General features: G+C 64.5%; 3 protein-coding genes across 7 annotated transcripts; all 3 read left to right on the top strand.

Moving 5' to 3' along the window:
- The first annotated feature begins 3,345 nt into the window (after nt 1-3,345).
- PNPLA2 (patatin like phospholipase domain containing 2) lies at nt 3,346-9,546 on the top strand. Its single transcript, XM_049892936.1, has 10 exons — nt 3,346-3,449; nt 4,068-4,460; nt 6,329-6,561; nt 6,643-6,708; nt 7,096-7,305; nt 7,759-7,819; nt 7,971-8,144; nt 8,270-8,402; nt 8,587-8,709; nt 8,797-9,546. The coding sequence occupies exons 2-10, from the start codon at nt 4,274-4,276 to the stop codon at nt 9,083-9,085; spliced, it is 1,476 nt and encodes a 491-aa protein (XP_049748893.1). The 5' UTR covers nt 3,346-3,449; nt 4,068-4,273; the 3' UTR covers nt 9,086-9,546.
- Nucleotides 9,547-12,650: 3,104 nt separating this feature from the next.
- On the top strand, nt 12,651-15,854 carry CRACR2B (calcium release activated channel regulator 2B). Its single transcript, XM_049892919.1, has 9 exons — nt 12,651-12,821; nt 12,899-13,010; nt 13,427-13,604; nt 14,084-14,230; nt 14,338-14,428; nt 14,695-14,787; nt 14,959-15,125; nt 15,332-15,403; nt 15,671-15,854. The coding sequence occupies exons 1-9, from the start codon at nt 12,651-12,653 to the stop codon at nt 15,852-15,854; spliced, it is 1,215 nt and encodes a 404-aa protein (XP_049748876.1).
- A 1,371-nt stretch (nt 15,855-17,225) lies between these two features.
- Nucleotides 17,226-23,999, top strand: CD151 (CD151 molecule (Raph blood group)). Of its 5 annotated transcripts, none has more exons than XM_049892925.1 (9): nt 17,236-17,319; nt 18,643-18,700; nt 19,546-19,647; nt 19,732-19,923; nt 20,318-20,392; nt 21,748-21,852; nt 22,351-22,509; nt 22,669-22,755; nt 23,219-23,999. In XM_049892925.1, exons 3-9 carry the CDS (start codon nt 19,564-19,566, stop codon nt 23,276-23,278), a joined length of 762 nt encoding a protein of 253 aa, XP_049748882.1. In that variant the 5' UTR covers nt 17,236-17,319; nt 18,643-18,700; nt 19,546-19,563; the 3' UTR covers nt 23,279-23,999. The 5 variants fall into 5 exon arrangements, with proteins under 5 accessions (XP_049748880.1, XP_049748882.1, XP_049748881.1 ...); XM_049892924.1 differs by having other exon boundaries at nt 17,241-17,323; XM_049892927.1 differs by lacking the exon at nt 17,236-17,319 and adding an exon at nt 17,911-18,000.
- Nucleotides 24,000-24,002: the final 3 nt, after the last annotated feature.

The following is a 24,002-nucleotide window of genomic DNA, read 5'->3' as shown; positions in this document are numbered from 1 at the left end:
TGAGTCCTTTCAGGACTGAGCAGAGACCCCAGGAGAAGGTTCTGTCTGGAATGTGGGGCAGAGGGCACAGTCCCGTGCCCCCTTAGGCCCTGCAGGCCTTTGCCCACTGGCTGGCATTCTCCCCTCATTCCTGGTAGCCACTGCCTCCCCACTCGCTGTGGTGCGTGGGCCGTGTTGACCACGTCGTGGACCAGGCAGGGAGCTTCTCTGGTGGGAAGACTAATCAGTACAACAAACGTGTCCTTGGGTGACACGGGGGTTAAACACGACTACTAGCCAAAACGTTGGTGGCTTGAACCCATCCAGAAGTACCTTGGAAGCCCTGGTGGCACAGTGGTTAATAGCTACGGCTGCTAACCAAAAGGTCGACAGTTCAAATCCACCAGGTGCTCCCTGGAAACCCTACGGGGCAGGTCTACCCTATCTTGTTTGGTTTTTGGTTCTTTTAGAGGTATTTTGGAAGACAAGCCTGGCGATCTGCTTCAGAAAGGTTGCAGCCGTGGGAAACCTGTGCAGCAGTTCTACTCTGACACATGGTTGTTAGGTGCCGTCGAGTCGGTTCCGACTCAGCGACCCTGTGCACAACAGAACGAAACACTGCCCCGTCCTGCCCCATCCTTACAATCGTTACGCTTGAGCTCATTCTGACAGATGGAGTCAACAACAAATAGACAAAGAAGGGGTGATGACTGGGGTCTCCCCTAGGGAGCTGGGGCCTGATGTAAAAAAAAAAAACCATTGCTATCAAGTGGATTCTGACTCATAACAACCCTCCGGGACAGGGTAGAACTGCTCCACTGGATTTTCAAGGAGCACCTGGGGGATTCAAACTGTTGACCTTTTGGTTAGCAGCCAAAGTACTTAACCATTCTGCAACCGAGTTTTCCAAAGGGCCTGAAGTAGGAAGAGCAAAATAAGAGTGCCTAGGTACCAGGTTAGGTAGAGGACCCAGGCTAGGTGTGAGGGGAAGGGCCAGAGCGGCTGCCAGCCTGTGGAAGAAGGGGCCCAAGACCAAGGGGAGGGATCCCAATGACATTTCTGAAAGGACCCTGATAGTTGTCAGAGGAGTGGGGGCTGCAGGTGGGAGTGACAAGAGTGGGGGCTGCCGGTGGGAGTGACAGGAGTGGATGCTTTGGGGGTGGCAGTAACAAGTGGGGGTTGCGGGTGGGAGTGACAGGAGTGGGGGCTGCGGGGGTGGGAGTGACACGGCAGTTTCGCTCCATCCTAGTCCGGAGGAGGAATGGGGGGGCTGGTACCATCTTGAGGGTGGAGGTAGGGGGAAGCCAGCAGATGGAGGACGAGGGACAGAGGCAACCTGAAACTAGGGCCCTCAGGTTAAGGGCCTGCCATGGAGGGGGTGGGGGGCATATCTCGCCCTCCCAGGCTCAGACTTAGGAAGGGGACCTGAGTCCACCGAAAAGTCCACAGGAGGGCCCTGTGACACCCCATTTGGCAAAACCATCCCACATCTGACAACAGACACCAGGAGGGTCCTCTGGTTGCTCCTTGAAGCCCATACTGGCCTGGGGGAGGACCCCCTTCTCCTGGTGACCAGTGGACAGAGGACGGGTGGGGGTGGCACTTCCCATCCCCAGCCAGGATTCCAGGAACTGTTGCTCTGTTCCTGGCTTTCCTCTTAGTTGAGGTCCCAGGGGCCCTGAGGGAGGGAGTATGTACGAAAACAAAACCCGACCGGGTGTGGAAATGGGGGCAGAGGTCTCTGTGTGGCTGGGGGGGTAGAGCCTGTACCCAGGGCTTTCCAGGCCTCTCCTTGGAGCAGGCAGGGAAGCTGGGGTTAGGGTTAGGTGCTTGGCTCAGTCCACAGTTGATGGCATCTCCAGTGGTCTCCTGATGAATAAAGCAACTCCAACCCCTCTCCAACCCCTCAGGCTTCCCAGGCTGGCCTCGGGGACCTCAGAGTCTGCCCCATGCCCTTGTCCCCCACACTCCACCCCCACTGCCTCCAGCAACATCAATCGTCCCAATCCAGCTACATCTTCCACAGCACCCCCAACACTCCCCTCTGGTCAGAGGACCTGCTGGCTATACCCACAACCAAAGCATTTGGGGAATGGAGTCTGTTATGGGTTGAATTGTATCCTCAAAATATATGTGTCAACTTGGCTAGGCCATGATTCCCAGTATTGTGTGGTTATCCTCCATTTTGTGATCCAATGTAATTGTCCTATGTGTTGTAAATCCTAATCTTTGTGGTTAATGTGGCAAGATTAGGTTATTAAAAAAAAAAAATTTTTTTTTTTTTTTTTTTTTTTTAGGGTGGGATAAACACCCTTACTCAGGTCACAGCCCTGATCTAAGGGAAGTCTCCCTAGGGTGTGGCCTGCATCATGTTTTATCCTACAAGAGATAAAAGGTGAGAGAAGAGACCAGAGAGGGACTTCCCACCACCAAGAAAGAAGAGCCGGGAGAGGGGTGTGTCAGTAGGACGCAGGGTCCCTGTGCTGAGAACCTCCTAGACCCATGGGAAGATCAATGGCAAGACACATGCAGCTCTCCAACGAACAGTGCGCCCACAGATGTTGAAAGGAGACGCAGACCTTCCCCCAGAGCCGACAGAGAGAGAGCCTTCCCTTAGAGCTGGAGCCCTGAATCTGGACTTGGAGCCTCCTAAACGGTGAGAATCACTTTGTTTGTTAAAACCATCCACTTGTGGTATTTCTGTCCTAGCAGCAGCATCCTACCCAGTCACATAGTCCCTCTCCAGTGCCCAGCACCTGAACTGACTCCCTGCTCCCCAGACCCTGCACAAGCTGTTTGGCTGCCTGGTGGCCCTCTGCTTATCCTGCAAAGCTCAGTTCACTGTCACCACCTCAGGAAAGCCCTCCCAGCCCCCTATCTCCTCTGACTCCTCGTTTTGCGCTTAGGGGAACAAGGCACCTCCCCCCAGGAGGTGGGGCCTAGACTGACCTGACTACTGCTCTACCTTGCCTATCCCTTTCATGGGCATACAGTAGGTGCTCAGTGTGGGGTGGCTGGGAGCACCAAGGCTGGGGGCTGGTCAGCATGACCCCAGATGGCCGTGTCCTGGGGAGGCCCTGCTCTGTGGCTTTTCCAGCCAGTTCGGGGAAGGGGCAGCGCCAAGCCCTGCCCAAACCCTCTGCCTCCCTGGGGCCTGCTGAGTCCCAAGGAGCTCTTGCCCGGGAGTGTGATCCTGGGGAGGCACAGGCACTGTCCCCCCTTGTTTGGGGTGTTGGGGGGGTGCAGGGCTGGCTCCTGAACCCAAGCCAGGCTCAGCCTGCTCCACAGTCCAGGGAAAAATGCGGAAAGGGGGCAAGAGGGTGACATCACCAGGGAGTGCTCCACCTGCTGGGGCAATTAGCCCGGGCTGGGCAGGTTCAGTCCGGTCTGGAGCCTCCACGCTGGACTTGGGTCCACCCCAACAGGGCCCCGCAGCCTGAGGAGCCTAGAGGAGCCAGGGGCGGACCCAGGTAAGCGGCCCAGCTACTAGGCACCGTGGGGCGGGGTCAGGGCCGAGGCCTGGGTGTCAGGGTGCTGTGTCTGCGGCCTGGTGTCACCTCCGGATGTCAACATTCGTCCCGATGGGGACGTTTATGGGTCGGAGTCTGGGTGTGTGGCGGGGGCTCTGTGTCGGGAGAGCCTGTGGTCTGCGCGTGGGTGCGGCCGAGGCGTGGGGGCCCTGGTGGGTGCTGTCGGTGTCCACTGCCCCCCGGGCGAGCTCCTGTGTCCCGGCAGGGGGGTTGTAGGAGGACCTGACCGGAGAGGCGGCCACCGCGCGAGCACTCCCAACCCCAGGCTCGGGAAGCCGGTCGCCCAGCCGCCCACGACGGAGAAGGGAAGGGCCGGTGGGGGCCGGCGGGGGCCGGGCGCGGGCATCGCGGCTCAGGGCTGGCGACCGCGGGCGGGGCCGGAGGGCCCGGGAGGAGGAGCCGGGCGGGGGCGGGGCGTGGCCTCTGGGCCCGCCCCGAGGGCGCGGCCGTTCCCCGCGCGCCCCCATTGGCCCGCGCGCCCCGGCCCCGCCCCGGCCCCGCCCCAGCCCCCCGCTCACCCCACACTGATAACACCGCCTCTGCCACCGCCCTGCGCAGCGTCTCCGCCTCCGCCTCCGCCGGGGACCCCAAACCAGGGCGACAGCGGGACGCGCGCCGCGCACGGGCCGGCCGGGGTCCGAGGCTCCAGTGAGCGCAAGGCCAGCCAGGGCGAGCGCGCGGCGGACGGCTTCCCGGGCCCCGGCGGAGCCCGGAGCCCGGAGCCCGGAGCCCGGAGCCCGGAGCCCGGCGGGGCGACCGGCGCGATGTTCCCCCGGGACACGACGTGGAACATCTCGTTCGCGGGCTGCGGCTTCCTCGGCATCTACCACATCGGCGTGGCCTCCTGCCTCCGCGAGCACGCGCCCTTCCTGGTGGCCAACGCCACGCACATCTATGGCGCCTCGGCCGGGGCGCTCACGGCCACGGCGCTCGTTACCGGGGTCTGCCTGGGTGAGTGGGCCGGCGGCGGGCGGGCGGAGTGGGATACCGTGCGGAGAGGCCTCTGCCCGCGGCCGGGACCCTGGCCGGAGGGTCCAATCCGGGGCACCAGACGGGGGCGGGGCCTGGTGTGTCCTGTTCCGGGGTGCTCGGGGACGGGGGGAAGGCCGAACGCGCTCTTGGGGCTGCGGCTGCCGCCTGGTGCCCACCTCTCAGCGGCGCAAAGGTTATGGGGCTGGCAGGTGCGGCAGAAGAGGTTTCATTGGAGAAAGAAAGTAGCCCGTGGGCGGGACTGTGAGTCTTAGGAGGGCATTCGGTTCCCCAGGGCGCCGGAGCAGGTGCCAGCGGTCAGGTCACTGTGTCCTGGGGCTATGCCACTCAAGACCGCCACAGCCCCGGGCCTGATGTGGCCTCCGAGGGCGCTGCGTCCGGGCATTTTGGCCTGGTCCCTCCCGAGGGCCCCTGCAGGAGGAGCCCAGTCGAGCTCTCTCCTCCCCTTCCTTGCGCGGCCCCTGGGGCCTGGGACACAGCTGTGGTCCACCCTCTGCTCTGCGCGCTCCAGGGGGGAGAGGGCCTGTCCTTTCTGGACGGTCCAGCCTGTAGCCAGGGGTCCTGCCGCCAGGGGGGAAGTGGTCTGCCGTGCTGGGTGGCCCCTCCTCCCACACACTTCCGGGCCCAGCACGTGCTGTGTGTTTACAGCACCCGGAGTGCTCCCGGATTCCAGAGGGTGCTGCCCAGCCTCCCAGGGCAGCCGAGGTGACAGAGAGGTCACCCAGATCTTAAGTGCTCCCGGATTCCAGAGGGTGCTGCCCAGCCTCCCAGGGCAGCCGAGGTGACAGAGAGGTCACCCAGATCTTAAGTGCTCTGCCCAGCAGGATCTGCCCAGCGGGAGCCTGTGCTGTGTTCTTCCTTCCGCCTCCCTGGGACCTTTGCCCTGAGGGGGTTCGGGAAAGAGGACCAAAGCCCTGTGTTCTTGGGACCTGTGGAGGGGTCACTGCTGGGGCCCTGGCCGTCCTCTCCTGCCGGCTCCACAGAGGCCTTCAGACCAATGCCCTTGGCCCCCATGCGTGCCCCAGGACATACTTATGTCCTGGGTTCTGGCCTTGACACAGCTCAGAAAGCGCCTCTGCACCCTACTTCCAGCAAGCCTCCAGTCACACATGGTCTCCAGCAGCTTGGGAAACCGTGGCCTGGCGGGTGGCACAGGTGGTGGGAGAGCTGGGAGCTGGCTGGAAGGAAAGGTGGTCCCAGGGAGGGCATGGCCCTCAGCACCTCCCCAAGGCCCTCCTGGTCCCTGACCACTCCTGTGTGCTGCTCCCAGCCCTGGCTTTGTTCTGAGCCAGTGCCCATGGGCTCCCAGGGGGAGGGTTGTAGGGGGGGGGTACTTGCTCTTGGCTGCAGGGGAACACAGTTAATGTACTTTCCAGGGGTAGGACCCCCCACTGCTTCTGACCCCATGCCCCAGGCCTGTGGGACCCCTGCACTGGAGCTGACCAAGTGGGTGAAGGCTGAGGCTGGTCAGAGTTGAGCCACTGCCTGGTCAGAGTTGTCCCACGAGGGCCCAGTGACCCATGGGGCAGGCAGTTGGGAAATACCAGGCAGAGGGCAGGTCCCAGCCCAACTGTCCAGTCCTGGCTCTCTGCAATCCTGGGAGTGGTGGCTTGCCTCTCTCTCCCCAAGGGCAGGTGGCAAAAGTCCCAACTGTGTGCCAGGCTCTGGCCGCAGCAACTCAGATTCCTCCAGGGCTGATCAGGATGCCACCTGCACTAGACTACGTACTGCACGACCCTGGGCATGGAGCGGGAGGTGGGGAAGGGTGCTAGGTGCTAAGCCCAGGAGTGCTGGTCCCTGACCCCTGCTCACTGGCCTTGCTGCCCCAGGTGAGGCTAGTGCCAGTATGATTGAGGTGTCTAAGGAGGCCAGGAAGCGGTTCCTGGGCCCACTGCACCCCTCCTTCAATCTGGTGAAGATCATCCGTGGCCGCCTGCTGAAGGTACTGCCTGACAACAGCCATGAACAGGCCAGCGGGCGCCTGGGTATCTCCCTGACCCGTGTCTCGGACGGCGAGAATGTCATCATATACCACTTCAGCTCCAAGGAGGAGCTCATCCAGGTGGGCTCTGGTGGCGCCAGGTTGGGGCTGGGGTCTGACCCCCCAGGCCCCTGCTCATCGCCTCCTGTCCCTGCCCCATAGGCCAATGTCTGCAGCACCTTCATTCCTGTGTACTGCGGCCTCATCCCCCCCTCCCTGCAGGGCGTGGTGAGTATCCCTGCCTGGTCCAGCCTGGGGTTGCCTTTTTTGGGGTGACAAGAGTCGGCTTCTGTCTGGGCAGTGGGACAAGAGGCGGAGGAGGAAGGCTTCGTTGTGCCCCCCCGCCACCCCTGGCCCTCACCCCTGCTGGCTGCCTGTTGCCTCACTTCCCAGCCTGGTTACTCAAGAGGCAGCCACTGCCCCGAGGAGACATGCTTCCTGACTGCCCCCCAACCCCCTTCCAGTCATTTACTCACTGCCCAGGCCAGCCACGGCCAGCACCCAGTGGGTGAGAGGCCCACATCAGGTAGCAGCTGGGGGGCCAGGCAGCTGGGTGGGGGTCAGTCAGTCACTGAGCCTGCAGGCTGCTCACCATGGGTCTGGGCCGGCCTGCAGCGGTATGTGGATGGCGGCATCTCAGACAACCTGCCACTTTATGAGCTCAAGAACACTATCACCGTGTCCCCCTTCTCGGGTGAGAGCGACATCTGCCCGCAGGACAGCTCCACCAACATCCACGAGCTGCGGGTCACCAACACTAGCATCCAGTTCAACCTGCGCAACCTCTACCGTCTCTCCAAGGCCCTCTTCCCCCCGGACCCTGTGGTGAGCAGCTCCAGGGCCACTTCCTCTGAGTACCAGGGGGGCGAGAGGGGTCCTGTACATCTGCTCCTGAGAGTCAGGGGTGGGAGGCTGTTCCACACAGATTCTCCCAAGCACCAAGGGTGGGTGAGGGACCTGCACAGCCTCTCCTGAGCACCCAGGATGGGGTGGGGTCCCTACAGCATCTCCTGAGTGCCCAGGGTGGGGTGGAGGTGGGGTCCCTACAGCCTCTCCTGAGCACCTAGGACCTGTAGAGCCTCTCTTGAGGGCTGGGAGAGAAGACTAGCTCTCCCCTGGACAGTGGGAGGGGAGGGGGCAGCCTGTCCAGCCTCTTCCCTCCCAGGGTGGGGGACAGGTGTGTGCCTGTGGAGGGAGAGCGTCTGCAGGGACTCAAGGCTGCGGAACACAGCATATTTGGGTCACTCCTGCTTCGAGTTGTCCATCCCCCTGCCTCAGGTGCTGCGCGAGATGTGCAAGCAGGGCTACAGAGACGGACTGCGCTTCCTGCGGCGGAATGGTGCGTGGGCGCCCGGGTGTCCCGGACGAGCTGCCTGGTTCGGTCTCCTGCAGGTGGCGGGCTGGGTGGGCAGGTCGGCTTGGCGCTGCTGCCCCCTGCCGGCCACCTCGGGCCGCGCTGATCCTGCATCCCCCATCCCCCGCCCCCACAGGCCTTCTGAACCGGCCCAACCCCCTGGTGGCGCTGCCCCCGGCCAGCCCCTGCGCCCCTGCGGATGAGACCGCGGAGGAGGCCGCGGCCGTGGAGAGGTCCCGAGCGGAGGACCACCTGCAGCCGCCCCGGGAGGATCACATCCTGGAGCACCTGCCTGCCAGGCTCAATGAGGGTGCATGCCCCGAAAGGAGGGGAGGACGTAGAGAGGTGGGAGGGTATGGCGCACCTGCCCGCAGGAAGCGCTGGGCTCCCCCTTCCCCGCCGGCCGCCAACTTCCATCTTGCACCCGAACCCCAGCCCTGCTAGAGGCCTGCGTGGAGCCCAAGGACCTTATGACCACCTTCTCCAACATGCTGCCCGTGCGCCTGGCCATGGCCATGATGGTGCCCTACACGCTGCCGCTGGAGAGCGCCGTGTCATTCACCATCCGGTATGGGGTGGGGGGTGCTGGAGATGGAACTGGGGGCTCGTCCATGAGTGACAGTCACCTTGGAGAGGCTGCCGGAGGGGGCAGGGGAGGTGGCTCTCAGGGTCTCTGAAGCCGGCCACAGACAGGGCGAGAAGGGTGGGTGCCGGCCCAGCTGTGCCCTGAGGCTGCCCCCTCCCGGCTACAGCTTGCTGGAGTGGCTGCCAGACGTCCCCGAGGACATCCGGTGGATGAGGGAGCAGACGGCGAGTATCTGCCAGTACCTGATGATGCGCGCCAAGAGGAAGCTGGGCGGCCACCTGTCCGCCCGGTGAGCTGCCCTGCCTGCCAGCTACCCCCATGCCCGCAGCCTCGAGGCCCCTCTCAAGTCTTGTCTCTGTTGTCCCTCCCGCCTCAGGCTGTCCGAGCAGGTGGAGTTGCGCCGGACCCAGTCCCTGCCCTCCGTGCCGGTGTCCTGCGCCACCTACAGCAAGGCGCTACCCGTTTGGATGCGCAACAACCTCTCGCTTGGGGACGCGCTGGCCAAGTGGGAGGAGTGCCAGCGCCAGCTGCTGCTTGGTCTCTTCTGCTCCAACGTGGCCTTCCCGCCCGACGCCCTGCGCATGCGCCCGCCCGCCGGCCCCGCGCCCGCCCCCGCCCCCGCCCCCGCCCCCTCGCAGCCCCCGCCCGACTTACCCCGGTGCTGAGCGCGCCCGCCGGGCCTTCCCAAGTCCCTTGGGGTTCCGGTGCCGAGGGCCAGGCCCCCAGCCTCCCTGGCCGGTGAGGCAGGGCCCTGGGGCGGCCGAGGCCCCACACCCTTCTCCGCATTCCCCATTGGCTGTAGAGTGAGGGCGTGGGGCCCCTCGGCTGCGGGGAGGAGCGCTTGCTGTGACTCCTCCCCGCACAGACCGCTCACTGCTGCACTGAGTGGGGAGGGGTGCGGACGACCTCCGCTCCGCAGACGGCCCCCTCACCTGTGCCTTAACCTCCTCTTCCCTCCACCCGCCTGGGGCTCCCGGACCGGCCCTGCACGGTGCCCGCCGGCAGTGCAGAGTTACTTCTGAGAACTTTGCACGGGCTGCTCCCTCCCGATTCGTGTTTTGCTGAGGAATGTGTGTCGGGAATTATTTATTTTCGCTAAATCGGATTTAATAAAAGCCACAACTCAGCCCTGCGTCCTTTGCTTGTGATTCCTACCCCCCCCCGCCGTGCGGGGTCCTGGTGACAGAGCTGGCTTGTCCCTCCTCCAGCTGATCCTGGTCTGTTCCCTCATCTTAGGGCCACTCTCCTTGGGTCTGGCACTTGGGGCCTGCCAGCCGGGCCTGGTGCCCTGTCTCAGGGTCACCCCTCCGGCTCTACCCATGCACAGGCCCCAGTCTGCTCCAAGGCCCGCTGGCTTAGCCCTGGGTGCAACTTTCCAAGGGCCAGTGAAAATATTTGGAACCAGAACCCTGCTTAATAAAACTAAGTAATGTTTACGAAAAAGGTAGTGCCGCCTGCCACTCCTCCCACTTGGCAACTTGATGGGTGTGGGACAGATCCCTGGTGGGACAGCTGTGGGAGAGGCCCCAGACCTGGGGCCCTGTTCCTGCTGGGCACTTGGCCTGGAGTGCAAGGCTCTGTGCTTTTACTTCGGTCACAAGCCTTGCTGGCCAGGTGCACTTGCCATCTGTCTCTGTCTCCTGCTTGCCACCTGACAGTATATATGAAGGGTCTGGAATGCTGAGGTGGGGTGAAATGTGGATTTCGTCCTGGGGAGACAGTTTTGTGAAAGCTTCTTCTGTCCCTGGACACTCTAAGGGGACTTGGCCAGCTCTCCTGGTAACCAAAAGGATCCATGGGGGGAGAGGTGCTGGAGCAGAAGGAGAGGAGGAGGGCTTGGCTGGGTGTCCAGAACTCTTAGTCCTGCTGGGTTCAGCCCCCCATCCCCTCCGGAGGTGTGGGGCAGCTGTGGTGGTGACAGAGGAGTGCCAACAATAACGGTCATGGGACCGCAGGACTGGGAGAGCCGGCCAGGCAGGTCCCCTGTGGGTTCCATTTGCCAGGGGCCATCCCCTCTCAGTCTCAAGGTCTTGTCCAATAGGCCCAGCCTGTCCGATTCAGCTGGATCTGAAGGTCCCTTCCCTTGAGGAGAGGCCTAGGAGTCCCCCAGAGGCCAGTCCCTCCAGGTGGGTGCAGGGGCCAGGAGGGGGAGGGGCCTCAGGAAGGAGATGGTCGTTTTTTCCCCAGCAGGAGGGTCACACTCAGGCCCCCCAGCTCCTTCCCAAGGGGAACTCAGGGCTGTGTCATACAGGAGTCCTGGGCTGGGGGGTGCTGCCAAGGCAGGGATCTCCCTCTCCCCTACATGCACACACACTCATGCTGCTAACTTACTACTTTCTAGGGTCCGTATGAGTCGGAATCGACTCGACAGCAGCGCGTTTGGTTTGTTTTTTTGGTTTTTCTAGTACCGCAAGTTTATTGTCAAAAAATTGGAAAAAAACAAAGTGGAAACATAGACGAGAAAGTCGTGCCACCTCCCCCAGCAGATAACCATTGAAAATTGTTTGTTCTATTTCCGGCCCCGGCTTTTCCTACACACACTTTTTGGCGCCTCGCGTTGGATCCTGAGGATAGGGGCGGCCCCTCTCCGGACGCTGGTGTCTTTCCCCCGCCCGGCGGGGCGGCCTTGGCCCTGCTCTGGGAAGGTCCCCAGGTCCCTGGGGGCTGACATCGCCGCCCCACGTTTAGGCCAGCTGGCGGTAGGATGCAGGGGCCTGGCTGGGTTGGGTGCGGGCTCCGGGGATCGAGAGCAGGGTGCTGGCTGTGTGGGGTGCGGGGCCGCTGCGCCCCGGGGTAGCGCCGAGGCAGGGGCACTGCGACAGCGACAGGAGCGCGCGACGGCTCTGCCCTGGCAGGTTGGGCCGGCCGGGGTCTTGGCGTCTGCCCGGACAGTGGGAACCGCGCTCAGGGGTCTGAGCCGAGCCGGGGCGGGGCGCGCCGTGCGTTTCCGGGAGGAGCTGCCGGGGCTCGCGGCAGGTGCGGCGGCTCTGCTCGCAGGTAGGCGCCTCGGGGTCCGTCCCGCCGCCGCCTCGGCCCGCCCTTCTGCCCGCCCGGGCGCACGGCCCCCCTAGCCGCGTTAAGGGGCGCAGAGTCGGGATTCGGGGCCTCTCGGGTCTTTGGGGGCCCTCTGGGCCCCGCCCCCGGCCCTCGTCCCTCCTCCCTGGGCGGCCAGAGCTCAGCTTCCGCCTGGGATGGACCTGGGGTCCGGTGGAGCCCCCGAGCCACCGGCGGGGGTGGCGACCCGGTCCGGGTGAGGCGATGGCGGAGCCCGGGGGGGATGCCTGGCCCTTCGCGTCCCCTCCTCAAGCCTGCCGCCTCCTCAGACCTGCCCTCTCTGAAGGTCGTGCCCCCCACCAACCCTGCCGAATATGGGGTGGGGGAGGATCAGGGGCCGGACTGAGGACAGAGGACCGCAGCGGGGCCAGGGGGTGACCGCGCTGAGGAGGGCCTTTGAGAAGTCGGGACCAGGGCGTGTTGGGAAGGACAGGTGGCTCAGATTAGGGGGCGGGGCGTCCGCGCGGAGGTTCCAGGACAGGTGGGGGCGAGCCTGGGGGAGGGGCCCTGGTTCTACGGGGAGGGGTATTAAGCCCAGACTCCGAGGGCTGATTCTGACCAAAGGCAAGAGGTTGGGGAAGGGACCCAGCACATGCAACCCCTGGGCCCTAGAGCCTGGTGGGCGGGGCGTGGGCGCCGGGAGGAGGAGCTACACCACCTCGCCAGCTGGCTGGAGGGAAGAAAGCTCAGGCCCAGACTCGCGGGCCCACAGAGTCCCCCGCTCCAGGACATGTCTGCTTCCCTCTGGCTGACCACTCGCGTACCCCCAACTCTCTTCTCTCGGCTGCCAGGTGCCATCCACAGCTCACTTTGCACCTCAAGCTCTTTTGTAGCTAGCCCCTGAGCTGAGGGTCCCCCTGGACAGGGCACCCTTTCCTCTGCGATTCCTGGTCCCTATAGGCCAGACCCACGCTGGGCGACTCCCAAAGGCCTGAGCCTACCCCATCTCACCCCAGCGACACTCCAGCCCCGAAGCACTCCCACCAATGGGCCTACCTTACTGCCATCCTCCTCCTCCTCGGATCATTACCCGGCCTTTCACTTCCCCACCTGGCAGGAGGAAGTGTTGCCTGGCTCTCCCGCACACACTCCCATGTACACCCCACGCTCTTGATCCTTTCCCATCTCAGGCTCTGACCTCTCCCTGGCTTCAGAGCACTGCCGCAACCGGCTGCCATGGCCAGCGTGGCGGAACCTGGGGCTGGGGAAGCCCAGGAGGAGGAAGGAGAGGAAAAGGGGGGCTCTGCGGGGCCCCCGCGGGGAACAATGATGCTGGAGCAGGCGCAGGAGCTGTTCCTACTGTGTGACAAGGAGGCCAAGGGCTTTATCACCCGGCACGACCTGCAGGTGAGTCCCCACCCCAGGAGGTGCCCTGTGCCCTAGGTGTCCTTGGTCGCTCAATCCTGCTCTTCTTACCTGGCCAGGGCCTGCAGAGCGACCTGCCCCTAACGCCCGAGCAGCTGGAGGCTGTCTTTGAGAGTTTGGACCAGGCCCGCACTGGCTTTCTCACACTTCGGGAGTTCTGCCTTGGCCTGGGTGAGCCCAGGTCCTGTCCTTGGTGCCCAAAGACCCTGCACCTGGCACATGTGGAGCTCTGTGGGCCGTACAAACACACCCTGCCCTCTCCATCACCTCCTCGGGGGCAGTGCTGGTATGGGAACCTCACCGGAGATCCCCGCTTCAGCAGCACCCCCATTCCCTCCCTGGTGACAAACCCAGGCGGGGCTGTGAGCCAGGCATGCCCCTTGCTGGCTGGAGCCAGACTGTCACCTCCCATTCCCAGGCCACTCGGTCCAGAATGAGGAAGAAAAACAGGAAACTGGGCCCAGAGAGAGGGCAGGCTGCGAAGGGGCGGGAGGAGGGGGGGAGACACCGGGAGGATTGAGTGGGGTGGGAACACAGATGGAGGAGTAGCTGGGGCCCTAGGTAATTGCTCCCTCCCCTGCCCACAGGCAAGTTTGTGGGCATGGAGTTGGCCGAGGGCTCGCTGCCCAGGGCCGCGGAGGAGACCTTTGAGTCTGGCTGGCCAGACGCTCAGGGCCGCAGGAGCTCCCTGGAGGAGGAGGAAGAGGAGGTGGAGCGATTCTGTACCACACTCGAGCAGCTGGGGGTGGCCCGGGTCCTGGGCGAGTGAGTCGATGCTGCCTCCTGCTCAGCCGCGGTCCTTGTCTGCCATCTGTCCATCTGCGTCTTGTCTTTCCATGTCACCCGCGTGTCTGTCCCCTGGAAGAATCCCTAGGCAGTGCTGGACCCAGCCATTCCTTCTCAGCTGCAAATCCTGGGAGGGGCAGGCGTGATTTCCCGCATAATTTGCATCTTGGGAGGTGGCAGCTGGGTTACCAAGCTGACAGCTGAGTCTCTGAACACGACCACACACACAACGGCACAGCCCTTGCCACATGACACCTTGCCACCACGCACAGCCACACCACGCACGGACCCCGAGGCAGGCGCAAAAACACACACTGACAGACGCGATGCAAGCCGACAAACGCGCCGGTCCCGGGCCGCAGGGCTGTCCCGGGGACTCACCCTCGAGAATGATGGGGAACCGGAGCGCAGGCTGCCCTCCCCCTGGGGTTTGGCCTCATCCCCGACCGCCCCTCTAGGCAGCGGGCCGTACGAACACTCTGGACCCTGCTGCAGCGCGAGCGACCCGAGCTGCTGGGGTGCTTCGAGGACGTCCTGATGCGCGCGTCGACCTGCCTGGAAGAGGCGGCCCGGGAGCGGGACGGCCTGGAGCAGGCGCTGCGGCGGTGAGCGCTGGGTGCCAGCAGGGCCTGGGAGCCGACGGAGGAGCGGCCGGGGGCTGAAGAGGTGACAGGTCCTTATTAGCCGTCCCCCCTGCCCCCCCCCACACAAGGCGGGAGAGCGAGCATGAGAGGGAGGTGCGGTGCCTGTACGAGGAGATGGAGCAGCAGCTCGTCGAGCAGCGCCAGCGCCTGCGGACTCAGGTGGGCCGGCAAGTCCCGCGCAGCCCAAGCGCTGCCGAGCTTGCCCCAGGCTACGCGGTCTCGGAGTTGACCACGCCCCCGAGGGCTCCACCTCCGCCCTCCAGGCTGCCTCCCAGCTCAATAGGACCCTCTGGGCCTCCCCCACCTTTCCTCCACCTGGCCACGCCCCCTGCTTCACCCTAGCTCTACTCGGGCTCCTGCCCCTTGGCGTCCTTCCTCTGCGGCCCTGACGCCTGCAGCGGCTCAGGTGTCCCTACCCCTCGCAGAACCTCCCCCAGCAGGAGCAGAGAGGCTGCCTGGAGCAGGAGCTGCAGAGCCGCGAGCAGGAGCTGCAGCGTGCGGTCCTGCGGCAGCGAGAGGTGAGTGGCCCTGGCCCAGACACTCTCCCCACCGTCGCGGTGCACCCCTAGGTGCCTGGGGATCCCCGTGCCTCAGTGTCCCCATCTCCAGAACTGTCGGGAGTCGTGGCAAGACAGCCCGTCGGGGCAAGGCAGCCCCGCGAGCCTCCCTTCCCCGCCTAACCCTCGCAGCTGGAGCAGCAGCTGCAGACCCGGGCCGCGGAGCAGCTGGAGGCCCAGGCTCAGAACGCCCAGCTGTGGCTGGCCAACGAGGCGCTGCGATCGCAGCTGGAGGGGGCGCAGGAACAGCTCCGCAGGCTGGAGGGCGACGCTCGGGGTCGCCAGGAGCAAAAGCAACGGTACCCGGGTGCTGGGTGGGCAGGCCCCCGCGAGGCGTGTCCTCGGCGGGTCCCGCGCGCGGGGGCGGGCCGGGGTCGCGCCTGGGGCTCAGGTGTGGGCCACGTTCACGGCCATTCCCTTTCCCCGACCTGCGTGGGGGTTCCGCTGGGAGGGTCCTGGGGTGCCCGCCGAGCCTCCAGCATTGTTCACTGCCTCCCATTCGTAGAGATGTGGTCGCCGTCTCGAGGAACATGCAGAAGGAGAAGCTCAGCCTTCTGCGGCAGCTGGAACTTCTCAGGTGCCGGCACTGGGCCGCGTGCAGCGGGAGTTGGCAGGGCAGGGGCTCTCTACTCCCAAACCTTCCTGGGCCGCCGCCCCCTTCCCTCTGGGACTAAGTCCTTCCTGATGTCTGCCCTCCATCCCTCATGCTGCAGCCCCAGCTAGACTCCACTCTTCTGGCCTGGGGGGGGGACCCAGAGTGTGCATTGCCCTGCCCAAGATTGTTGCTCCTGGAGAGATGTGACCACCTCAGACCTCTCAGAGCCTTAGACCCTCCCTTCCCCAGGGAGCTGAACACCCGGCTGCGCGACGAGAGGGACGCCTGTGAGACCAAGCAGCTGGGCAGTGGCCGGAGGAAGGCCCTGGCTGCAGCCCGCCTGCCCGGGCCTGCTGGCTGCTCCTGCTGCTCCTGCTGCGGCTGGGCTCGCCCTGCCCGCCGAGGCTCTGGCCACCTCTCTGGTGCCCGCTGACTGGTCCAAGTGACTCATTGGGCGTTAAGTGCAGGGGCTGCCCTCGGTGGGAACTTGTCATGGCTGGGGGGCTGCCCATCCAGGAAGTGGGCTCCACCGGGTGTGCTGCCCTGCCTGCCTGCCACAGACATGAAGGAACTAACCTGCATGATGTGTGCCCCTTTGCTGGTTTTCAACTTGTCCCCATCCCATCAACCCCAACAGAAACTCCCCTCCATCCAATAAAACCTGGTGACCCGCACCTCCTGCTTCTTGGCCTTCTGCGTGTCTGGGAGTCACAGCGTATATATGGCATGGGGGTGGCGTGTCTATGCACATGTGTGGCACACACATGGCACGTGCCTGGTACATGCATTGCACGGGGTCATACTGCAAACCCTGTCTGCCCCTTCAGTGACAGGGCTGAGATCCTTGTTTGTGTCTGTGCATGCCCTCTGCGTGTCCCTGGTCAAGCCCAAGTCCTCATCACTCATCAAAGCAGAAGCCCCTGGGACCCAGTGTGCGGACGAGGGGACTGAAGCCCAGCAGTGGCTCCCCACTGTCTCCAGAGGGGCTTCCTGCTGGCTCCCAGCCTCAGTCTGTCCACACAGCCTGGGGGGTGCTGCTCAATCCTCCCCGCCCCCAGGCTGGTAGTCTTGAGAGGAACCTCTTGGGGCCACCCTGGAGCTGCCCCCCCACCTCTCTTCTCCTACTGCCCTGCCTGCACCCAGCAGGGAGCTGGGGGTGGAGGAGTCCTGCCCACTGCCCACAGAGAGCAGCTCCAACGGAGGGCACAGACCCAGACCCGGCCTGGGGCTGTGGGGGGCTTTGCAGGTCAGAAGGCCCCTCCCCACTCCCACTCTCAACCTCCTTGTCCAGCTGGTCACCAGGCCCTGTGGTTTCTCCTCAGCCCCTGGCACCACCCCCAGGCCCCCATGGCGTCCAGGCCGGGGTCTCTTGCAGGAACTCCTGAGGTGGCTCCTGGCCTCCCCGCCCCTTCCCCGCTGTCGCCACACTGTCCCCCAGGTAGCTCCTCTCCTGCATCTAACGACATCGCCGCCCCCAGTTCCCACTCGCCTAGGCCGGCGTCCTTCCGGAGGGAAAGGGGGCTGGGCCATGGCCACAGCCCATGGACACCACCTTCGGCCCTGGCCCCGCCTCCCTGCCCAGTTCCTCGGTCTCTGGAGGGGGTGGGGCCGTCGCTGGGCTCGGGGCGCCCCCCGTGGCGTCCGCTATCCCCGGCCCACCCGGGAACACCTGTAGCTGCTGGGTCCCTGCCCACCCCGAGCTCTGGTTCAGACCTGCCCCGCGTCCGCAGGCCTGCGGAGGGGCGTGGCCTTAGGGGCGTGGCCTGCGGAGGGGCGTGGCGGCGATGGGCGGGCCCGGGGCGGGTCCCACTGGCAGCCCCGGGGCCGCGCTTTGTCGCCTCCCGGAGCCGCCGCCCCCGCAGACGCCGCGGCCGCCAGAGCCTGGACCCAGACGCGTGGTGGGTGAGTGCGCCGCCAGCAAGGCCGGCCGGGGGCGCGGAGGGGCGCGGAGGGGCGCGGAGGGGCGCGGAGGGGCGCGGGCCTGGCCCGAAGGCTCCGTGCGGCCCGGGTCGGGAGACCGGCTACCGGCGGCGGGAAGGCGAAGAGGCCGCCCCCGCCGGATCCGGCCGCAGGCCCCTCGCAGGCTGTTCCGCAGGGAGACGGGCGTGGGGGGCGCCGCCCGGGTCCTGGGACAGGCCTGGCCCCCCCTTCCGGCAGGGCACCGGAATGCGCTGTCCGGGCGCCCCTCGTTGTCCCGACACCGGTCCCCTCCCTCGGCAGCAGGCCCGCCCACCACCCAGGGCTGGGGGACAGGCCATTGGCCGCGGCCGGTGGAGGCGGCAGCGGCAGTGACTTCATCGCGGTGACGCGGGGATTCCTCTCCCGGCCTGGCTGGAGGGCTCCGGGGTCCCCAGCTTGGGCGCGGACGGCCCTAGGGCTCGGTTGAGGGTCAGGGCCTGGGGCAGGGCTGCGCTATTCCCGCTGCAGGAGCTATTTCTGGAGGGCCCACGCTAGCCTTCCCACGTCTGCCAGGCTTTCCTGGGAAGAGGGACCAACCCTCAGCGGATCCCTGGCCGTGCCCTGAGCCAGCCTCCCCAGAAGGCCTAGGACCAGTGGGTGGGGTTGAGGCATCTCCCCAGGTGAATACTTACTTGGGCGTCTATTTCTACCCCCAGCTCCTTGGTGGGGGTCTGTAAACCCCCAGGTCAGTGGTGGGGCTCTGTGCCTCCCAGCTTGGTGGTAGGGTGTGTGTGCCCCCCAGTTTGGTGGCAGGGGTCTGTGCCTCCCCAGCTCAGTGGCAGGGACCTGTGCTCCCAGTTTGGTGGTGGGGGGTCTGTGTCACCCCTAGACCAGTGGTGGGGGTCTGTGTTCCCCCAGCTCAGTGGCAGGGTGTTTGTGCCCATCCCTCTACCTCAGCCGTGGCATCCAAGCCCTTTTTTTCCCAGGCTGTAGCTGCTGCTGTCTGGGGGAGATCAGTGACAGCTCTGGAGCTAAGGCCTAGGGTGGGGTGGACTGAGGAGGCATGAGGTCCCTGCCAAGATCGGACTGTCCGGAAATGTTCTCTACCCCGCCCTGCCCAAGCCCGGACCAAAACACCAGGCTTGGCTGCCCCGCTGTCTCTGGCGAGGATGGGTGGAGCTTGGTGGGGGAGGGCCAGTCCTGGGCCCCAGCCTGTCTCCTGGGAGTGGACTCTGCCTGCCCTGCCAGGAAGCCCAGCTCTGGCCTGGGCCCAGGGAGGGATCGAAGGATCTGTGACCTGTGACCTGTGATCTGCCCTCTAGTGTGTCTCCAGGAAACTCCTGTCCACCTGCCTTACTTCCTTACCTGAGGCACCTTTTGGTGAGCTGTGGGCGGGGAGGCAGGGAGGGTGGGGAGACAGGGAGGGCTGGGCAGTTCAGTCTGGGTAGCTGAAGGGCCTGTCTGGAAATGTGGCCCTGGGCGCCTGCACTGTCTGGGCTGCCTCCCTGGTACAGACACAACAGAGCGGGTGTGGACAGGGAGCCCCAGGTAGACGCTCCAGGAGCACAGCCCCCGCCAGTGCCTTCCGCTCTGCAGAGGTAGCTCTGCCCTCGTCCTCCGTTTTCCCCATCCTGGCTGGCTGCAGGGGAAGGAGGGCTGCCCTTAAGAGCTGAAGAAACTGAGGCTCCAAGGCCAAAAAGTTGGTAGAGGCCCAGCTGTCTCCACCCCAGGCTGTCTCCAATGGGCCTCCTCTCCTCCCACAGGCCGGTTAGGTCCTGCCTGCCTGTGACGTGGGGCCCGGGGAATGCTGTGGGGGAGGGCGGGCTTGATGAGCTCACCCTTGGGGCCTGCTGGGGTTTCCTCCCTGACGGCCAGCGTGAGTCGGCTGATGGGGCTGGGAGTCCTCCATGCCCCCCTACCCTGAATTCTGGTCTGGGAAGTGGGGCTTCCTGCCCAGCCCTAGGGCTCCACTGTAGCATCTGGGGTTGGTCCTGGCTGCAGCTGGGGATAAGGGCACTACGCTGGCTGCCCTCCTCGGGAAGTGACTCTTGACCTGTTTCCATGGAGACTCCTTCCCAGGCCGGTGGATGGTGTTGGCCAGGCCCCAACACCGGTCAGCCTGGGCATCACTGCCTGTGTGGCCTCCTGCTCCAGCTGGCGTCCGGCTGTCCTCACAGTCAGGGGCTAGTATTATGCTGTCTGACCCTCCCCTCCCCCCGCCCCAGGCCTTTGCAGTCCCCAGGATGGGGGAGTTCAGTGAGAAGAAGGAGACATGTGGCACCATCTGCCTCAAGTACCTGCTGTTCACCTTCAACTGCTGCTTCTGGGTGAGGAGTGGGCCCACCCTGGCCTGGGAGCTCAGCCTGGCCCCCTGGCCTTCCCAGACTTGTGAGCTCTGTTTACTACCACAGCTGGCTGGCCTGGCTGTCATGGCGGTGGGCATCTGGACACTGGCCCTCAAGAGCGACTACATCAGCCTGCTGTCCTCCAGCACCTACCTGGTCACAGCTTACATCCTGGTGGTGGCTGGTGTGATCGTCATGGTGACAGGCGTCCTGGGCTGCTGTGCCACCTTCAAGGAGCGGCGGAACCTGCTGCGCCTGGTCAGCAGGGCATGGCTGGCACAGGGTGGGGGCCTGACAAGGGGTCCCCGCCAGGTGTCTGGAGACTGGCTCTGGGTCCCTGATAGGAAGAGGGAGTGATGGGAGGAAATGACAGGATGGGGGCACAGTGTGCACACCACGCTGGCATTGGTGCAGCTCAGCCGGGTGGGCCCTGCCTAGCCCCGTGGGTCCTCGTAAACCCCTGAGGGCTGGGCATGGGAAACCCAGGCTCCTGGGAAAGCAGGGGGTAGTGTGGCGTCTCCCAGCCCCTGCCCACCGCCTGGAGAGCTGGAGAGCCGGGGCGGGGACTCCACCCTGTGAAGCCTGGACACCAGGTCCTCGGCCAGGGAGTGTTTGTGCTGGTGCCCAGCCTCACCGGGCCTCTGCCCCCCAGTACTTCATCCTACTCTTCATCATCTTCCTGCTGGAGATCATCGCTGGCATCCTGGCCTACGTCTACTACCAGCAGGTGAGGGGCCGAGCCATGTGGGGACACGCATGGACACAGACACACACACTGTGACACACACACACAGCGACACACACACACGGCCACACGGAGGGACAGGCACAAAGCATGAGGGGCTGTGTACATGCAGGGACACGCACACACATGGCAGCACATACACGCAGGGACACGCGCACACATGGCAGCACGTACACACAGGCACGCAGGGACATGCGCACACGGCAGCATGTACATGCAGGGACACGTGCACACATGGCAGCACGTACACGCAGGGACACGCGCACACATGGCAGCACGTACATGCAGGGACACGCACACATGGCAGCACGTACACGCAGGCACGCAGGGACACCCGCACACACGGCAGCACGTACACACAGGCACACAGGGACACGCGCACACACGGCAGCACGTACACGCAGGCACACAGGGACACCCGCACACACGGCAGCACGTACACGCAGGCACGCAGGGACACCCGCACACACGGCAGCACGTACACGCAGGCACGCAGGGACACCCGCACACACGGCAGCATGTACACGCAGGCACGCAGGGACACGCGCACACATGGCAGCATGTACACGCAGGGACACGCACACACGGCAGCACATACACACGGGCATGCAGGGACACACACACACGGCAGCACGTGCACACGGACACGGAGACATGCACACACATGGCAGCACATGCACGCAGGCATGCAGGGACACGCACATACACGGCAGCATATACACGCAGGCACGCGAGGACATGCACACACACAGCAGCTTATACACACAGGCAGGCAGGGACACACACACGCAGGGCCATACCTCCCACAGCCTGGTTGGTTCTTTCCAGCCTGTGACGTGGACCCCAGGGAACACTCTGATGGGGATGGCAGACCTGTGTGAGCTCACGTGTGGTATTCCTGTGAGCTCTTGCAGGGACACACATAGGGATACACACAGCTGGGGCGTGCACGTGCTGACGCAGGCCTACATGTAGTGTCATGTACACACAGGGACACACGTAGCCAAGCATGCACACATGGGCCAGTGCAGGGACATATACATAGCAACACGCACACACAGGAACATGTATGTACACATGTGATCCTTCTAGAGCCAACCTTTATGCTGTTGGGCCCATAGAGGTGGAGGTGGGGCTGGGTTGATAGGGCAGGGACCCCAGGGGTGGACAACCCACCCACAAAGCTGCTCACTCTTGGGACTCATGGGGGCCATGGAGCTCAGTGTCCTCTTCCAGCTTCTGTCTGACCCCAGTCCTTTCCTTCAGTGTCTGAGCTTCCCCATTCTGCCTTGGAGGGTCTTAGACATTGAAGCTGAAGTTTCCACTCTGCCCCTTAGCTGAACACAGAGCTTAAGGAGAACCTGAAGGACACCATGACAAAGCAGTACCACCAGCCAGGCCACGAGGGTGTGACCAGCGCCGTGGACAAGCTACAGCAAGAGGTAGGCAGGTGGTGTGAGAGAGCTCTGTAGGCCCAAGGAGTGAGTGTGTGTGTGCACGCATGTGCATACACGTGCAGCCCCCGGGGCCCCTGAAGCATTAGCACGTGTGTGTGCACGGCCCCCGGGGGCCCTGAAGTGTAAGGCCCCTGTGGCCTGAAGCCTGAGCATGCGTGTGTGCGAGGCTCCCACGGGCCCTGAGGCTGGACCGTGTGCAAGGCCCCCGTGGCCCTGAAGTGTGTGTGTGCGCACAGCCCCCATGGGGTCTGAGGTGTGTGTGTGCAAGGCCCCTGTGGGCCCCGAGGCGTGAGCATGTGTGTGTGCATGGCCCCCGAGGAGTGTGTGTGTATGCGTGGCCCCCATGGGCTCTGACGCGTAAGTGTGCGTGTGTGTGCGTGCACGGCTGCCGTTTGTCCCACGGAGCCCTGCAGGAGTGACTGTGCTCATGCGTGTCTGCAGGGCCTCTGCCCATGTGCTCAGCCCACCCCATGTTCCCGCCAGTTCCACTGCTGTGGCAGCAACAACTCAAAGGATTGGCAGGACAGTGAGTGGATCCGCTCGGGTGAGGCAAGTGGCCGCGTGGTCCCTGACAGCTGCTGCAAGACTGTGGTGGATGGCTGTGGCCGGCGGGACCACGCCTCCAACATCTACAAGGTGGAGGTAGGTTGGCTGGTGGGACCTGGCCCCCCGGGTAAGGGGCTGAGACACTGGGGCCACACTGAGTGTGGACGGGGACACTGGGGGCAGCCCAGAGCAGCAGAGCCCTGGCACTGATGGGGGAGTGGCCATGCTTAGTTAGCACTCTGCCCCCACTGCCAGGGCGGCTGTATCACCAAGCTGGAGACCTTCATCCAGGAGCACCTGAGGATCATTGGGGCCGTGGGCCTCGGTATCGCCTGCGTGCAGGTGCGGGGCGGACACGGGCCATGGGGATCGCCTGAGTGCAGGTGCAGGGCGGATGTGGGCAACGCCTGCGTGCAGGAGCTGGGTGGACGCGGGCAACAGGCATCACCTGCATGCAGGAGCTGGGCATCGGGTGTAGGGCCATGAGCATTGCCTGTGTGGGGGCTGGGTGTTGGGCGCAGGGCTGCAAGCAGGGCTCTGATCATTGCCTGTGTGCCAGGGCTGGGCGTGGGCATCACCTGCGTGTAGATGCACGGGCCGTGGGTATCACCTGTGTGTAGGGAAGCTGGGCATCGGGCGCGGGGCTGGGTGTCAGGCACAGGGCCGTGGGCACTGCCTGTACGTGGGAGCCAGGTATCAGGCATGGGCATCACCTGCACGCAGGTGCATTGCCTGTACAAGTGGGGCATGGCAGGTAGAGGGCCCTGTGGCCCCTGCTCACACCTGGCCTGCCCCGCCACCACAGGTTTTTGGCATGATCTTCACCTGCTGTCTGTACAAGAGCTTGAAGCTGGAGCACTACTGAGCTCTTCTGCCTACGTGGGCGGCGTGCCCATGCCCGTGCCTGCTAGAGCTGAAGCTTCTCACTACTGATCTGAGACTACTGATGGGGACGGAGCTCTCCAGAGTCCACTGCTCCTGCTTCCCTCCCCGCCCCCCAACTCCCCCACCAAAGTGGTCTCTGGTGACACCCCCTTCCTAGCTTCGAGTGCCTTTTGCTGCACACCAAAGCCCTAGGCCTGAGGAAGGACCCCTGCCTAGCTCTGCCCTCCAGCGGGGGTGGGGGCTCCTGGGTTCTGACTAAAAGCCCCCTCACTCCCGTAGGCTGCCTCCTTCTGGGTGGGGTCATGGGGCCTCTGGGAGTTCCTGATGCCAGTGTTTAGTCAGAGGGACTGGACTGTGGGTAAATTTGGGCAGAGTGGGGCAGAGGCCAGGCTGGCCTGCCCTGGGGGGCTCCCAGCCCACTGGACAGACACATCCCCGTGATGGTTGAGGCTGGTCTCAGGCATGTGCCTCTGCATGGAGTGGCTGTTGCGGGCCATCGTCAGCTCCGCTCTGCTCAGTGTCACCCCTGCCCCGGGCCTCTGCCTCCTCGTGCTGGGCAGGGCCTCGTCTCCCCACTGAGCCCACGTGCCCACTCCTTCAGTGCTGTTTCTTGCGAGGACGCCCTGCGGTGGCTGCTGTGACCCAACCACCAGAGCTGCTCCTGCCACATCACAGGACCCAATAAACGTTTCTGGAACCGACTC

The sequence above is a fragment of the Elephas maximus genome, chromosome 7 (assembly GCF_024166365.1).
Source record: "Elephas maximus indicus isolate mEleMax1 chromosome 7, mEleMax1 primary haplotype, whole genome shotgun sequence".
Taxonomy (NCBI): domain Eukaryota; kingdom Metazoa; phylum Chordata; class Mammalia; order Proboscidea; family Elephantidae; genus Elephas; species Elephas maximus.
Note: the sequence above shows the minus strand (reverse complement) of the source record. Positions and strands in the feature narration are given on the sequence as shown.

What these genes read in the sequence shown, in the direction of transcription:
- CRACR2B (XM_049892919.1), top strand. Translation starts at nt 12,651, where the DNA reads ATGGCCAGCGTGGCGGAACCTGGGGCTGGGGAAGCCCAGGAGGAGGAA. An exon ending in CGGTCCTGCGGCAGCGAGAG is followed by an intron (nt 14,788 to 14,958) that starts GTGAGTGGCCCT and finishes TAACCCTCGCAG; the next exon opens with CTGGAGCAGCAGCTGCAGAC. An exon ending in CGGCAGCTGGAACTTCTCAG is followed by an intron (nt 15,404 to 15,670) that starts GTGCCGGCACTG and finishes TCCCTTCCCCAG; the next exon opens with GGAGCTGAACACCCGGCTGC.
- CD151 (XM_049892923.1), top strand. Translation starts at nt 19,564, where the DNA reads ATGGGGGAGTTCAGTGAGAAGAAGGAGACATGTGGCACCATCTGCCTC. An exon ending in GGCGGAACCTGCTGCGCCTG is followed by an intron (nt 19,924 to 20,317) that starts GTCAGCAGGGCA and finishes TCTGCCCCCCAG; the next exon opens with TACTTCATCCTACTCTTCAT. An exon ending in TGGACAAGCTACAGCAAGAG is followed by an intron (nt 21,853 to 22,350) that starts GTAGGCAGGTGG and finishes TGTTCCCGCCAG; the next exon opens with TTCCACTGCTGTGGCAGCAA.
- PNPLA2 (XM_049892936.1), top strand. Translation starts at nt 4,274, where the DNA reads ATGTTCCCCCGGGACACGACGTGGAACATCTCGTTCGCGGGCTGCGGC. An exon ending in TCTTCCCCCCGGACCCTGTG is followed by an intron (nt 7,306 to 7,758) that starts GTGAGCAGCTCC and finishes CCCCTGCCTCAG; the next exon opens with GTGCTGCGCGAGATGTGCAA. An exon ending in GGCGGCCACCTGTCCGCCCG is followed by an intron (nt 8,710 to 8,796) that starts GTGAGCTGCCCT and finishes CTCCCGCCTCAG; the next exon opens with GCTGTCCGAGCAGGTGGAGT.